At 50.7% G+C, this 16725-nt stretch overlaps 1 protein-coding gene across 1 annotated transcript in view; it reads right to left on the bottom strand.

The window, feature by feature from the left end:
• Window positions 1-16725, bottom strand: part of LOC128937649 (CUB and sushi domain-containing protein 2-like) — a gene marked incomplete at its 5' end in the record, with an annotated part of 74649 nt that overhangs the window by 21051 nt on the left and 36873 nt on the right. The window contains 15 exons of the mRNA XM_054277446.1: window positions 169-342; window positions 1366-1539; window positions 2510-2683; window positions 4506-4700; window positions 6488-6673; window positions 8010-8198; window positions 8825-8971; window positions 9705-9893; window positions 10518-10631; window positions 10719-10799; window positions 11763-11908; window positions 12498-12675; window positions 14262-14450; window positions 15261-15470; window positions 16566-16682. Of these exons, the coding sequence (XP_054133421.1) occupies window positions 169-342; window positions 1366-1539; window positions 2510-2683; window positions 4506-4700; window positions 6488-6673; window positions 8010-8198; window positions 8825-8971; window positions 9705-9893; window positions 10518-10631; window positions 10719-10799; window positions 11763-11908; window positions 12498-12675; window positions 14262-14450; window positions 15261-15470; window positions 16566-16682 (2463 nt within the window). The remainder of the gene's footprint in view (window positions 1-168; window positions 343-1365; window positions 1540-2509; window positions 2684-4505; window positions 4701-6487; window positions 6674-8009; window positions 8199-8824; window positions 8972-9704; window positions 9894-10517; window positions 10632-10718; window positions 10800-11762; window positions 11909-12497; window positions 12676-14261; window positions 14451-15260; window positions 15471-16565; window positions 16683-16725) is intronic.

Genomic DNA, 16725 nt, shown 5'->3' with positions numbered 1-16725 from the left:
TCTGATCCCAAATTTCCAACACGCTCCAACTCCTTGGAGAACGCATTGAGGTGAGGAAATCCCGTGGGATTTACAGCATCCCTGGCATCTCCAACCACATCCCCTGGGTGGTTTCCAGGGATTTCTGGCTTGGGATCATGGAGAATCCCCAGGGAAGGCCAGACTGACCTCGGCAGGAGGGCAGGGTGCTGCTCCACTGGCCGTTGGCCAGGCACTGGGATTGGGAAGCTCCCTCCAGGCGGAATCCGGGGTTGCACTGGAATTTGGCCACGTCGTTGAGGTTGAACTGGGAGCCCTGGGTGAGGCCGTTGGGGGGGTTGCCAGGGTGGCCACAGGTGATGGCTGCAAGGACAAAATGGAAATGTCACTGGATTTATTCCTGGAGAAAAGTGGATTATTCATTGGAAAAAGATGTGAAGGTAGGAGAGCATAAAAACCGCCACATCAATCCCAAACCCCAAAGATTTGGGGCTTCTCTGTTGAGATACAGGATGACATTGAAAAAAAGGGATTTTTTTAGGTTTTATTTGCTCCAGGAATTCCCTGCATCCCTCTCCAGGCAGCCGAGTGCCAGGATCCCACTGATTTACACCACACATCCCTCTCCAAAAATCCCAGCTCCTGCTCTTAACCCCACACCACCCCACGCATCCAAACTCTGTTGTTCCCTCCCTCTCTCCCTGTCCCCCCTGGGCTGAAGGAATGACAAGTACTGATGAACACAAGAATTTAAGAACAGAAAGATTTGATGGACAAGTAAAATACCTTTTACTCACCAACAGAATAACTGGCAAGAAACCTACCAACCAATTGGAGTCACACGTGAGGTGTGTGACTAAAACTACATAAAAATGAGTTATGTGAATAAAGAATGGGTTTTTTCCTGCATGAAGAAAATGGAGTCTTGATAAAAAAACACCCCAAAGGTGTGTGCATGGCCACCCCACACCTCGAGGGTGTGAGCTCTGCCCAGCCCCTTCCAGGCCCTCCAGGCTGGGATGTCCCCTCAGGGCTGAAGGAATGACAAGTACTGACGCACACAAGAATTTAAGAACAGAAAGATTTGATGGACACAGACCAATAAAGTAATTAGCCAGAAAGCTACTAACCAATTGGAAAGACACATGAGGTCTGTAAAACTGCATAAAAATGAGTTGTGTGAATAAAGAATAGGTTTTTTCCTGCATGAACAAAATGGAGTCTTGATAGCAAAACACCCCGAACGCGCGCGCAGCACAACCACCTCATACCTCAACCACCCCACACTTTGGGGGTGTGAGCTCTGCCCAGCCCCTTCCCCAACCCCTTCCCCAGCCCCTTCCAGGCCGGGATGTCCCCCCAGGGTGAAGCAATGACAATACTTACGCACACAGACAGGCGTTTTCCCGGACCAGCGGTGGTCCTGCTGGCAGATGCGCACGGACATGCCGATGAGGCGGAAGCCGGGCTGGCACTGGTACACCACGCTGCCACGGTAGTTGTAGTTCTCCCCGTTGATCTGCCCGTTCACAATGGGGCTGGGCACGCCACAGTGCCCGGCTGGAGGGGACAGAACGGCAGCAATCAGCTGGAGAGCCCAGCAAAGGTGTCCCCAAAGGGCATCGGGGGATCTCTGCGGGTTTGGGGTGAGGAGAAGCCCAGACCGGGATGGGTTGCAAGGGAATGCAAGGGTTGTCCATAGGGACACCTCTACCATGTCAAATCCAACCTCTCCTTGGACACTTCCAGCTGTGGATGGGGCAGCCACAGCTTTTCTGGGCATGGATGAGGTTTGGAGATGCCCAGATTGGTTTGGGTTGGAAGGGAACATAAGGGTTGTCCACAGGGACACCTTCCACCATGCCAAGTCAGCCTGTCCAACCTCTCCTTGGACTCTTCCAGGGATGGGGCAGCCACAGCTTCTCTGGGCAGGGATGGGGGTTCACAATGCCCTGACTGGTTTAGGTTGGAAGGGAACATAAGGGTTGTCCACAGGGACACTTTCCACCATCCCTGGTTACTCCAAGCCCTGTCCAAGCTCTCCTTGGACACTTCCAGCTGTGGATGGGGCAGCCACAGCTTCTCTGGGCATGGATGGGGTTCATGATGCCCAGATTGGTTTGGGTTGGAAGGGAACATAAGGGTTGTCCACAGGGACACCTTCCACCATCCCTGGCCATCCTCTCCAACCTCTCCTTGGACACTTTCAGGGATGGGGCAGCCCCAGCTTCTCTGGCCAATCCACATCATGCTGTTTATAGGGAAGAATCCACCCCAATATCCATCCACACCCATCCTCTTTCACCTCCAGGCTGTCACCTCAACACTCTGCAGTCCCAACCAACTATCCTCACCCCAAAACTCTCCCAGCACCTCACACCTCTGGAGGACGCAGGAATCCAACTCTGCCTCCCTTTTACACCCCCTTCAAACCCCGCAGGGTGGATGTCAGTCCCTAAACCCCCTGTTCCCTCCCAAGGAGCCTTTCCCACACCCGTGGATGCCGCAGGAGCATCCCAAAGGTACCTACCCAGACACCTGACCTCAGCCCCGCTCCAGAGCCCGTTGGCCATGCACTCCCTGACCCGGGAGCCCACCAGGGTGTAGCCAGTGTTGCAGGAGAAGATGGCAGTGGCCCCGTAGCTGGTGAGGGTCCCGATCTTGTTCCCGTTGGGAGGCGTGGGCAGGTCCCCACAGGAGATAACTAGGACAGATCCCAAAGGATAAGTGAGAGAACAGGCTGGGTTTTGAAGGAATGCATCCAGGCACAGCACCAGGAGTTGCTGCTGGAGTGGGAAAGTTCATTAAATAATTCCAGGAATTGTGATCATTCCAGAGCCATGTAAGATGAGGTGACAAAAATAAGAGCTGTTCATATTTATGCTTCAGGATACAGGGGAACACTAAAGACAGGCTGGGAAAGAACCAAAGGAGTTTTTCACACCAGAGCTTCCTCACAGAGGAATATTTTTCTGTCATTAAGCCTGATTCCCAGAAACCCCACAGAATCATGGAAGGGACCTTAAAGGCCATGAGTGGGGACATCTCCCACTAGGCCAGGCTGCTCCAAGCCCTGACCTTGGAATGGCACAAAGTTCATAATTAAAAGTGACACCCAGCTTTCCCCCACAATCCAAAATCCCAAGATCTGCAGATCCCAGCTGGGTTTGTGGGATGCAGGAGCCTCTGCAAACCCAACCTCCCCCTCAGAACTCTTGGTTTTATCTTCATTTTCTCTGCCTTCAAGCTCTGCCAAGCCTGCAGAGCTCCCGCTGGGTGCTGCTGACCTCGGGGCGCTGCCAAGATGCTGTCACTTGGATTTAGGTGGCAATAAGGCTGAGGGAACAAAAGGAGGTCAGGCTCCTGCTCCCGGATCCAGAGGAAGAGCTGGCAGGGGGAGAAGCACATCTGTCACCCACACCAGCAGTCACAGCTCCACAAACAAAGGCAGGCAGCAGGGAAGGAGAGGCTTTGCTGCCTCTGTCTGCACTTGGAGAGAAAAACCCTGCACCTCTGACAAAGGGAGAGATGCAAAGCACAGCAGTGGTGTCAGAACAACTGAGAGCTGCTGGCGTGCCCCGTTGGGTTTGATTTGCAGGTGACACTGTTACCCTTGTAAACCTGGTGTTTGTGTGAGAGCTGAGGCTTGACAGCAGAATTCTTTATTTTCCCTCCTTAAAAACCCTGACTTCAGAGCAGCTGTGGCAGAGAAGCTGCTGGGACCCCACAGCAACAGCTGAGCTGAAGGGCTTCAGATCCCAGGGAAGTGCTGGGATTAAACCAGGATTCACTTCCAGGCATCTCCCTGCATCCCAATCCCTTCCAGCAGCTCTGCTGTCTCTGCCTCAGCTGCTGACGAGAGTAATTGAGTTCTACCCCACAGCAGAGACGACACCTTCCATGATCCCAGTTTGCTCCAACAGGGATAGGGTAGGTTGGAAGGGATGGGGCAGCCACAGCTCCTCTGGGAAATCCATCCCAGCACCAACCTGCCCTCACAGGGATAGATTTGCTCCCAAAATCTGCACCAAACCATCCCATCCTGTACCCAAAGGGCACCATCTCCTTGGTTAGCCATGATTACCCACCAGCATCATCCTGAAACCCTCAGGGCTGGGATTTGCTGACCCCAAACACAAAACCAGCTCCTGGCGATGCTGCTCTGTGAAATCCATCCCAGCCACTCCCTGCCCTTCCAGGAATGGATTTCCTCCCAAAATCTGCACCAAACCATTCCATCCTGTACCCAAAGGACACCATCTCCTTGATTATCCATGGTCACCCATCAGCAACACCCTGAAACCCCCAAGGCTGGCATTTATTGAGCCCAATCACAAAACCAGTCCCTGGTGACTTCCTCCCAAAATCTGCACCAATTTCCTCCCCAATCTGCACCAAACCATCCCATCCTGTACCCAAAGTACGATCACCCACCAGCACCACCCTGAATCCCCCCAGCTTGGCATTTACTGACCCCAAACCCAACCCCAGCCCCCGGTGCCACCCTGGGGCGCCCCTGCCCTTACTTTTGCAGGTGGGCACGGGCTGCCCGATGCTCCAGGTGCCGTTGGCCTGGCAGCGGATGACCCTCTGGCCCGTGTAGTAGTAGCCAGGGTCGCAGATGAGCATCAGCTGGGCGTTGTAGTGGTACTGCACCTCGTAGGTGAGGCGCCAGCGGCCGTGCTCCACCGCGATGCTGCCCACGTCGGGGCACGTCACAGCTGAGGGGGGAATGGAACAGGGGAAATGGGACATGGGAAATGGCACGTGGGAAATGGGCCATGGGAAATGGCACAAGGGAAATGGGACATGGGAAATGGAACGCGGGAAATGGCACGTGGGAAATGGCACACGGGAAATGGAACACAGGAAATGGCACGTGGGAAATGGCACGCGGTAAATGGCACATGGGAAATGGCACAAGGGAAATGGCACAGGGAAAAGGGCACGCGGGAAATGGTGCAGGGAAAATGGCACAAAGGAAATGGCACAAAGGAAATGGCACAAGGGAAATGGCATACAGGAAATGGCACAGGGAAAATGGCACGTGGAAAATGGCACGCGGGAAATGGCACAAAGGAAATGGCACACGGGAAATGGAACACAGGAAATGGCACGTGGGAAATGGCACACAGAAGTGGCACAGGGGAAATGGTGCATGGGAAATGGCACGCGGTAAATGGCACATGGGAAATGGCACAAGGGAAATGGCACAGGGAAAATGGCACAGGGAAAATGGCACGTGGAAACTGGCACGCGGGAAATGGCACAAAGGAAATGGCACAAGGGAAATGGCACAGGGAAAATGGCACAGGGAAAATGGCACACAGGAAATGGCACAGGGGAAATGGCACGCGGGAAATGGCACGCGGGAAATGGCACAGGGAAAGTGGCACACAGAGATGGTTCAGTGAGGTTTTAACCCCGCCAAAAAAGTCCCAGTGTGGTGGGTTTTTAATGAGGGGTGTGTCATGGGCATGGTTTATGAAAAATCTTTTTGCCAGGATTTTTTCTCCTGAGAAGCTGAGAGGTCTCAGAAATGAAATGTAAACAATGGTTATCTGCTGCTGTGGAATGCAACAGGTGATTGGTGATTGGTCTCATGTGGTTGTTTTTAATTAATGGCCAATCACAGCCCAGCTGTCTTGGACTCTCTGGCCAGTCACAAGATTTTATTATCATTCCTCTCCCTTCCTTTTCCAGCCTTCTGATGAAATCCTTTCTTCTATTCTTTTAGTATATTATTTTCTTTTAATATAATATATATCATAAAATAATAAATCAGCCTTCTGAAACCTGGAGTCAAGATTCTCATCTCTTCCTTCGTCCTGGGACCCCTGTGAACACCACCACAAGGGATGTATCCCCTGGTGAGGCTGTTGTTGAGAATTAAAAGGAAAATTTTGTGGATAATGTTGTAAGTGGTGATGTTGCCTGAAACCCAAAGAGAAAAATGCCTTGCAATGGGGTTAAAATCATAAAATGGGAATCAAGGACACCTCATTGTCTCAGGCCTTGAGAAATGGAAACACAAGTGGGTTTGGGGGAGCAAACTTGGGGTAAATCACGGAATCACAGAATTTCTAGGTTGGAAGAGACCTTTAAGATCATCGAGTCCAACCCATGTTCTAACATCTCAACTAGATCATGGCACCAAGTGCCACATCCAGTCTTTTTTTAAACACATTGAGGGATGGTGACTCCACCACCTCCCTGGCTAGATGATTCCAGTATTTGACCACTCTTTCTGTGAAAATGACTTTGTTAACTGAAGTTAATTGGGAGATTGATCCATTGGCATGTTGGGGGTTAAACTTATAAAAGTGTGAAAAACTATGACCCATTGTCCATTTTGGGTGCAGCCCCTGGGGAGCTTCATCAGCCCTAAATGTACCTGAAAACCCTTCAATAAATAGAACTGCTTTATACTTTTAACTTTTGTTTGGCCTGTGTCTTAGGCAGCCCCAAAGGCCTCCCTGCTGTCTGGGCAGCCCCAGTCCCCACTCACCCAGGCACAGAGGGGGCTGGTTCCCGTTGCTCCACACTCCATCCTGCAGGCACTCGGTGCTGGGCTCGGCGCCCGGCTGCAGCTGGAATCCCTCATTGCACTGGTACACGGCCTTGGTGCCCACCGTGTACTCCTTCCCAAAGACAACCCCGTTCCTTGGGGCTCTGGGAATGCCACAGGAGAGAGCTGGGAAGAGAAAACACATCTTAAACAAAAAATAAAAATCAGGGAGCTGGTGGTTTTATCCCAAATTGCAATCCTGGATCCCGAACTTTCCTACTGGGAGTGCCCACCCTTCATAAAGGATTGTCGGGGCCTCTAGCTGCTCAGAGTGACCCCAAGATGTGTTAGAAAGTCTCTTTTCCCAGTCTGGCGCTTGAAGAAGGAGTCAGGGCTCTTCAGTTCTCATTCTCAAGGTTGTTTATTGTATCTTATCTATAAAATTCTTTCTCCTTTCCAGCCGAGGTTTGCTCAGCAAGACAGTCCAAGACACTCTGGCCACCCCCAGGGCAGTGTTGTTATCTTTTTATACTAAAACCTATGTGTACATTATTTACAATAACTTTCCAATGCCTATCACCTATGTTAGACAGCGAGCTTCTACTCTAAACCAATCTAAAAGTGCCACCATCACAGCAGAAGATGGAGGCCAAGAAGAAGAAGGAGAAAGGCTGGACACACCCAGATTCCTCCATCTTGCCCCCTGAACCCCCATTCTAAAAACCCCAAAATCTACTTTTTCACCCCGTGATAAACTCTCTATCATTCTACTTAATTTGCATTTGCCATGCAAGGCTCAGGTTTTGTCCCATTCCTGCCCCAGCATGGAGCAGGATCCCAGAGCAGCTGGCAGGTGAATTCTGAGAGGTGTCAGCAGCTCCATCCCTGTTGGCACTGATGGTGACAGGAGTGTCACTGCAGCGAGCTCAGGGCTGGTCAATCCCTCTCCAAGGCCTGATGTCTAGACAGGCTGCCAGGCTGAATACCAATGGCTCTCCCAGGGAACAGAAAGCACCTGGAAAATCCAACTTTTTCCCTGCTGCTCTTTTCCAGCTCCCAGTCATTCCCTTCCCTCTTTGCCATCTATTCCCAAAGTCTTGCAGACGAGGATAACCCTCAGCGCTCCGAGCTGGTTCTCAACACCCAATTACCCAATTCCAATGTTGATTCTTTTTCACTGCTTTTCCAGGGACTCTCAGAACTTGATCCCAACCCATCCCTGCTCTCACTTTGGCACAGGGGGATGGCTTCCCTCCAGTGGAAGTGGCCCTGGGGGTGCTGGGTGCCAGGCTGAATACAATGGCTCTCCCAGGGAACAGAAAGCACCTGGAAAATCCAACCTTTTCCAGCTCCCAGTCATTCCTTTCCCTCTTTGCCATCTATTCCCAAACCCCTGCAGACGAGGATCACCCTCAGCGCTCCGAGCCTGCTCCCAACATTACCCAATTCCAATATTTATTTTTTTTCCCCCTGCTTTTCCAGGGACTCTCAGAACTCGATCCCAGCGTGTCCCTGCTCTCACCTTGGCACAGGGGGATGGCTTCCCTCCAGTGGAAGTGGCCCTGGGGGTGCTGGCTGCAGGTGGAGGTGCTGTGTCCCACCAGGCGGTAGCCGGCGTCGCAGCCGAAGCGCACGGAGCTGCCGGGGCGCAGCCCGGAGTGGCTCAGGATCATCCCGTGGGCTGGGGGCTGGGGGAGGCTGCAGTAGGGAGCTGGCAAGGAGGGCAGGGAAAAGAAAACCAGTCAGCAGCAGGGTCATTCCCTTCCCACTCCCAGGAATTACACCGAGCTTCCCCAAAATCCCCAAAACAAAAATCGGCGATGGATAAACGCGGAGTCGAAGCAGGGATGGAGCACGGGGCTCTGATCTGAGCCTCAGCCAGCTCCAGGAATAAGGAGTCATTCCTGGTAATTGAATATTCCTTAATTCATTTGCTGAGAAAAGCCTGGACAGACTTTTCCAGTGCCTGGCCACCTCCTCATCCAGAAACCTTTCCCAATATCCATTCCCTGGCATCAATGACTCTCCACATCAGGCTTCTGGTTCTGAGGAGTGGTTGGGAAATGAGCCAAAGCTCCAAGGTTTCTCCCTGGAATTTCTCCTGACTGTGATCCCACAATCCTGATTGTTACAGATTGGTTGAGACTGAGCCAAAGCTCCAAGGTTTCTCCTGGACAGACCCTGCCTTTCCCAACCTCCCAACTTGGAACGTGCCCGGCTTTGTCCCTTCCCTGCCTTGGCAGCTCCTGCCCTGCCAGCTGGATCTCTGCAGGAATCCCACGGATCCTCCCGGCTCTGGAGCTGCTCCTGCTGCTGGCAGAGGCAGCTGGGACTCACCAGAGTAGCGGATTTTGAAGCCTTTCCTGTTGTAGGCATGGTCGGAGGACCAGCGCAGGAAAACGCTGTTCCCGCTGCTGGTGACGGTCAGAGGGGCTGAGTAATTCCCACTGAGGGACAGCAGCAGGGGGCTCTGCCCTGAGGGACCTGCCAGGAACAGGGGACAGGGAAAAGGGACAAGTCACAGTGTGGCATTCACATTTTTTTGAAAAATCCCAGGATTTTTCTCCTGGGAAGCTGAGAAGCCTCAGAGAAAAAGGAAAATAATAATTCTCTGATTTGCTTCGCCTGTGTTTTCCTCCATTGGAATGTGTTTAAAAAGGAAAACAATTCTTTTCTTATTTGCTTCTCCTGTGTTTTGCTCATCTGGAATGTGTTTGGAGATTGTTTACCCACAGGTGATTGTTTCATTGATATCTGCTGTGAGTTGTTTTCACTTTTTGGCCAATCAGAGCCAAGCTGTGTCAGGACTCTGGAAAGAGTCACGAGTTTTCATTATTATCTTTTTAGCTTGTAAGTATCCTTTCTGTATTCTTTAGTATAGCTTAGTATAGTATTCTTTAATATAATATATATATAATAAAATAATAAATCAAGCCTTCTGAAACATGGAGTCAGATCCTCATCTCTTCCCTCATCCTGGGACCCCTGTGAACACCGTCACACCCAACTCCTCCCCCTTGGAAAAATCCTTCAGATCCATCCCAAAAAATCAAATTGCAGCTGTTTCCTTATGCCAGGAATCAGTGAGGAACTTTCTGGAAGGCAAGCAGGAGTTTCCAGGTGGGAAGCTGGCCCTGGAATGCTCCTTCCCCCTTGACTGGTTGGGATCATGGAACCCCAGGAGGATTTGGGATGGAAAGGGGAGGGAATCTCTCACCATCAAAGATTTCAAACTCATCGAACTGCTTCTCGCTGAGGAAGTACTCGATGGTGAGGGAGATGTTGTAGCCTGGCTCCACCTTCACCACCCAGGAGCAGGTCTGGAAGTGGGGGTAGCTCCCCAGGAAGCTCTGGCTCAGGATCACCCCGGTGGAATCCGTCATCAGCTGGTTCATGGGGCAGTGCACTGGGGATGGAGATGGACATTCAGTGGGAATGAACATTTTTCAGAGGAAGGATGGAAGCACAAGGGGTCTGTCCTGATGAGCCAGCTCAAGGCAGAGCACGACCCCTGCACTCCTTGATCCCTGGGGCTCAAAGAATCCCCAAATCCCAAAAATCGTCACACTTAAGGAAAGGAGCAAAAAGCAGCAAAGCCAACTAACCATTCCCACTGCTTTGATCCCTGGGGCTCAAAGAATCCCCATATCCCACAAATCCCAAAAACTGTCACACTCAAAGAAAGGAGCAAAAAGCAGCCAACAAACCATTCCCAATGCCTTGATCCCTGGGGCTCAAAGAATCCCAAAATCCCACAAATCCCAACAATTTTCTCACAGGAACAAGAAGCAGCAAAGCCAACAAACCATTCCCACTGCCTTGATCCCTGGGGCTCAAAGAATCCCAAAATGGGATCCCAAACTGGACATGAGAACTCCAATTCCTGCTCAGGGAGGGTCTCACTCCCTCCTCCCAAAAATCCCACACTCCTAAAAACGGGAAAATGAATCCCAAGGATGAAAAATGTGCCAACAAACCTCCCCCAGCTCCTTCCCTGAGCAGGGAAATGTGGGATTTATGGATTTTTTACCTTCACAGGTGGGTGGGGGTCCCTCAAACTGCAGGTGGGTGCCCAGTTTGCAGGTGAGGATTTCGTTCCCAATGAGGGTGAAGCCAGGGAGGCAGCGGTACCTGACAATGTCACCTGGGAAGGGATGGAAAACAGGGATGGGAGGGGGAAATGCAATTAAAAAACTGGAATGAGGATGAGGAGGATGAGGGAAGGCTTTACCAATGTTGAACTCCTCGTTCTCTGTGATGATCTCGGCATTGGGAACCATGGTGGGAGGCTGGCAGCGGAAAAGCTGGAAAGCTGGAAAGCAAGGGAGGAGCAGAACATCATGAACACAGCCCTGATGGAAGCAGGGAAATTCCTCCCTTTCCACCAGGAAATTCTCCTTTTTTTATAAGGAAATTCCTCCCTTTCCACCAGGAAAATCCTCCCTCTCCATTAGGAAATTCCTCCCTTTCCACAATGAAATTCCTCCCTCTCCATAAGGAAATTCCTCCCCTTCCACAATGAAATTCCTCCCTTTCCATCAGGAAATTCCTCTCTCTCCATTAGGATATTCCTCCCTCTCCACCAGGAAATTCCTCCTTTTCTATAAGGAAAATCCTCCCTTTCCACAAAGAAATTGCTCTTTCCCCACAAGGAAAACCCTTCTTTTCCACCAGAAAATCCCTCCCTTTCCACCAGAAAATTCCTCCTTTTCCACAAGGAGATTCCAGGACTAAAAACTTCCTAGAAAAAAACTGGTTTGAAAGACTTAGTGGAAAAAAAAAAATTGAGCTGAAAAACTTCCTGGAAAAAAATTGGTTTGAAAAATTTTGTGGGGGAAAAAATATAAATGGGCTGAAAATCTTTCTGGAAAAAACTGGGCTGAAAAACTTCCTAGAAAAAACTGGTTGGAAAGATTTTGTGGGAAAAAAAATGGACTGAAAAACTTCCTGGAAAAAACTTGGTTTGATAAAGTTTGGGGGAAAAAAGTGGGCTGAAAAACTTCCTGGAACAAAACTGGTTTGAAAAATTTCATGGAAAAAGAAACTGGGCTGAAAAACTTCCTGGAAAAAAACTTGGTTTGATAAACCTTGTGGAGAAAAACTCGTCTGAAAAACTTCCTTGGGAAACCCAGCCTGAAAAACCTCATTAAAAAAAAAAACTGGGCTGAAAAACTGTGGAAAACTCGGGATAAAAGAGTATTTTTTTTGCATATTCCCAGATCTATTCCCAATATTCCCAACATTTCCCCCCCCCAAGGGAAGCAGCAGCTCAGACCATAGAAGTAGATGGCGAAGATGCCCCCGTTGGCGCCGTCGCTGTGGAATTTCAGCAGGACCTGGTTGGAGGAGCTCTGGGCAGATTTCTTGGCTGAGTTGCCTGTGAACACCCCCAGCTGTGGGGCTGTTTGCTGGGGCCCGTCCCTGATGGCAGGAACACAAGGAAAAATTGATTTTTCCAAGGATTTAAGCCTAGGAACCCAACCTAGGCTTTCCTTCCCTTTTCCCGCATCCACATTTCACAACCCCTGCTCCAGTTAAACCCCTACAACTTCTCCTGGCTCCCAGCTGGACAATCAGAAACACAAATTTCACTTTTAACCTCAAAAACTGAGGAATTAGGACCTGTTTCCCAAAGGAATTTCACTCCCTGTTTGCCCAGCAAATAATGGATTCTGAATATCCCCTCCAGAATACCAGGGGATATTCTGAAGGTCAGACTTTGAGTGCCAAAAGCTCAAACTTTGGTCACAAACCCTTTAATCAGAGTGGCTACCTGAAGCTGATAATCTCCATTCTTAATAAATAATGGAGATTATCATTATAAATAATATTTTTATTTATTCATATTGAAAGAAAGCTCAAAAAATTTTTAATTTCTCTTCTCTTCTCCAAAACACCAGAAGCTCCCAGCTTGCAAAGGGGATCCCAGGGGTCCCATTCTCAGTTGCTGCTGCTTCAAAGCCAGGATTATTTCCCAAAATGAGTCCTTGGAGTGACCCCCTGCACCCACCAGACAGTGATGAAGTCGTTGTAGGGCTCTGTCTGCAGCAGGGTGAAGTTCAGGTGGATCCCATATCCCACGGGCACTGTCAGCAGCCAGGTGCAATCCTGGGAATTTGGGTACTGGTTGGGGAAGCCAGGAGAGTAAACCGTCCCATTCTGGGCTGTGACATTGCCCCCACAAGGCACTGCAGGGAAGCAGAGAGAAACACAAACCCAGTGAGGAAATATCCCCTTAAAACATCCTTATATCCCATTTTTATTCCTTTTTTTTTTTTTTTTGTACAAAAGTAACAATTCTGCATACAGAAAAATCCAGATTTTGTCCTAACTTGCCTGAAATAATTCCTCTCTGCTGCAAGCACTGAAAGAGCAGCTGAGGATTCAGCTCTTTGTGTTCTCTGGGGTTCAAGGACTTACAAGAGGGCAAATATCACCTCTCTCCCTCCTTGCACAGCTCCTGCAGAGCCAGTGCTGGCATAAAGGTCAGTGCTCCTGGGAAATGGGCTGGGAAATCTTCAATAAGCAGCTCTGAACTTCTCAAAGGTTCACCTGAAACCCTTCTGGAAGCAAATCCCACAGAATTCCGGCCAGCAGCCCGAGGGGTGAAAGGCTGAAACAGCCATGAGGGGGGGGGGGAAAAGAGAATTTGGATGAGTTTGGATGCCTGGATTGTGAATCTTCAGCCTGCAGAGTCCTCTGAGCACAGCTTTCAGAAGAAAAACCACCTTGGAAGATTCCTGAGGATCTCCCACCTGGATCATTCAGGAGATACCCATGAAGGAGGCAGACAGGGACACACCCAGAGTCCTCAGAGCTGCAATACTCTTTTATCAGTGATTATTTTTATTTATCAGAGCTAGATCAATGGAAGCTGGGTGTTGTTGAGGGAATAAAGCAGCAAGGAATTATCACTCCAAGGCCCCTGGACTGTGCCATACAGAAATAACAGCTCCAGCAGGAAGGTGAGACACAGATTCTCCTCAACCGCACCCCAAGACTCAAACCCCTTGAAACACCCCAAATATTCACCAAAACACCTCATGGAGACCACATTTCCTTCCAAGAGCTCATTCCCATCCACACCTTTGCTCCCAGAGCAATCCCAGCCCATCCCAAGGAGCTGAAGTGCCATGCCCAGGTGAGCCCAGGCCGTACCTTCACACCTGGGCAGGGGGTGATCCCAGTTCCTGTTGGTGCTCAAGACTCCCCAAGACCCCCATCAGAAGCTGCCAAAACACCCCAAATATTCACCAAAATACCTCATGGATCCCTCCAAGAGCCCATTCCCAGCCATGTCTTTGCTCCCAGAGCATCCCAAGGAGCTGAAGCGCCGTGCCCAGGTGAGCCCAGGCCGTACCTTCACACCTGGGCAGGGAGTGATCCCAGTTCCTGCTGGTGCTCAAGACTCCCCAAGACTCAAACCTCCCTCAGAAGCTGCCAAAACACCCCAAATATTCACCAGAACACCTCATAGATCCCTCCAAGAGCTCATTCCCAGCCACACCTTTGCTCCCAGAGCAATCCCAGCCCATCCCAAGGAGCTGAAGTGCTGTGCCCAGGTGAGCCCAGGCCGTACCTTTACACCTGGGCAGGGAGTGATCCCAGTTCCTGTTGGTGCTCAAGACTCCCCAAGACTCAAACCTCCCTCAGAAGCTGCCAAAACACCCCAAATGTTCACCAAAACACCTCGTGGATCCCTCCAAGAGCTCATTCCCAGCCACACCTTTGCTCCCAGAGCATCCCAAGGTGCCCAGGTGAGCCCAGGCCGTACCTTCACACCTGGGCAGGGGGTGGTCCCAGTTCCTGTTGGTGCCGTGCTGGCAGGTGAGCACGGGGTGCCCGATGAGCTGGTAGCCAGGCAGGCACTCGAAGGAGATGGACTGGCCGACGTTGTAGCCAGCTCCTCTCACCACGCCGTTGGCAAAGGGCTCCGGGTCGGGGCATTCCTGCAGCTCGTAGGCTGGGGAAACACAATGGGAATTTGTGTTTGTGTTTTATTTCTCAGGGAAAAAGGGACAGGGCAAGGAGAAATGGTCTCAAGCTGTGCCAGGGGAGGGGCAGGATGGAGTTCAGGAGGAATTTCTCCATGGAAAGGGTTGGAAGGGGGTGCCCAGGGAGGTTTGGAGTCAACAACCATGGAGTTGACTCAGCAACCACAGAGTTAACTCAGCAACCATGGAGTTAACTCAACAGCCACTGAATAAACTCAATAACCACAGAATTAACTCAGCAACCATGCAGTTAACTCAACAAGCATGGAGTTAACTCAACAACCACAGAATTAACTCAACAACCACGGAGTTAACTCAGCAACCAAGGAGTTAACTCAACAACCATGGAATTAATTCAACAACCATGGAATTAACGGAATTAACTCAACAATCATGGAATTACCTCAACAACCATGGAGTTAACTCAACAACCATGGAGTTAACTCAATAACCACTGAATTAACTCAACAACCACTGAATTAAATCAACAACCACGGAGTTAACAAACACGGAGTTAACTCAACAATCACAGAATTAACTCAACTCAACAGCCACGAAATTAATTCAACTCAACAACCACAGAGTTAACTCAACAACCATGGAATGGGCTCAATAACCACAGAATTAATGGAATTAACTCAACAACCATGGAGCTAACTCAACAACCATGAAGCTAACTCAACAACCATGGAGTCAACTCAACAACCACAGAATTAACTCAACCACCACAGAGTTAACTCAAGAACCGCCACCCCCGGGGCAGGGCTGTCCCTGCTCACCCTGGTACTCCAGCTTGAAGCCGGGTTTGTTCTGGGAGTGGTCGCTGTGGAAGTACACGGTGGTCTCGTGGGAGGTGGAGAGCAGCGAGCCGGGCAGCTCGGCGCCGCTGAAGCGCCCGATGACGCTGCTGGTGTCGTAGGGCCCGTTCCGGATCTCCACAAAGTCGTGGTTGGGCTCCGTGGAGAAGTTCAGGAACTGGATGTGGGCACCTGCAGAGGGGGAAGGAGGAGTTGGGCTCTAAAATTGCAGCTGAGGTTTTGCACCGGCACCAGCTCCAACAGCAGCACTAATCCCAGCTCCAATCCCAATACCAAACCCAGCTCCAACATCAGACTAACTCCAACTCCAAGACCAGCACCAACCCCAATATCAGCACCAACCCCAGCTCCAATAGCAGAACCAACCCCAACACCAGCATCAACCCCAGCTCCAATCCCAATACCAAACCCAGCTCCAACCCCAGCTTTAAGCCAGCTCCAACAGCAGCACCAACCAAAACATCAGCATCAACCCCAGCTTCAATCTCAATACCAACCCCAGCTCCAACCCCAGCACCAACCCCAGCACTAACCTCAGCTCTAACAGCAGCACCAAATGCAAGATCAGCACCAACCATGGCTCCAATCCCAATACCAAACCCAGTTCCAATCTCAACCCAAAAGTCAGCACCAACCCCAGCTCCAATCCCAATACCAAACCCAGCTCCAACACCAGCATCAACATCATTACTAACCCCAGCTCCAACAGCAGTACCAACCCTGGTCCCAACCCCAGCTTTAAACTCAGTTCCAACCCCAACATCAGCACCAACCCCAGCTCTAACCCTGGTTTCAATCCCAACACCATTCCCAGTTCCAATCCCAGCTCCAACCCCAACCGCAACATCAGCTCCAACCCCAGCTCTAACCCTTGTTTTAATCCCAATACCAATCCCAGCTCCAACCCCATCACTGCCCACCTGCACAGCCCAGGACACCCTGGGCACTCAGCAGGACTTCAACTGCCCTGGGGACACAGGGCAAACCCTCAAACTGACACAGAGGAGCTTTGGAGTGGAGCTTAGGAAGGAATTCCTCCCTGGGAAGGTGGGGAAGTCCTGGTTTAGGGTGCCCACAGCAGCTGTGGCTGCCCCTGGATCCCTGGCAGTGCCCCAGGCTGGGGCTTGGAGCACTTTGGGATAATTTCCCTGGCAGGGAGTGGAATGAGATGATCTTGAGGTTCTTCCCAACCCAAACCAGTCAGGGATTCTCTGATTTTTCACCCCCTCTTCTGCGATGGCACCGACCCAAACCCATCTCTCTCACCAAACCCCACAGGCAGCAGGATCCTCCACGTGCAGTCCAGGTTGCTGGGGTAATTTCCCGGGAATCCTGGGCTCAGGAGCACTCCTTCCATCTCTTCTGCTGTTCCTCCACACTGGGCTGGAAGAACAACAGGGTTCATGGTCAGGATCCAGTCACAGGA

This window comes from Melozone crissalis, unplaced genomic scaffold, assembly GCF_028551555.1.
Source record: "Melozone crissalis strain CALT ecotype California unplaced genomic scaffold, PUWL_Pcris_2 ptg000020l_1, whole genome shotgun sequence".
Taxonomy (NCBI): domain Eukaryota; kingdom Metazoa; phylum Chordata; class Aves; order Passeriformes; family Passerellidae; genus Melozone; species Melozone crissalis.
This window is presented reverse-complemented; position numbering and strand designations above follow the sequence as displayed.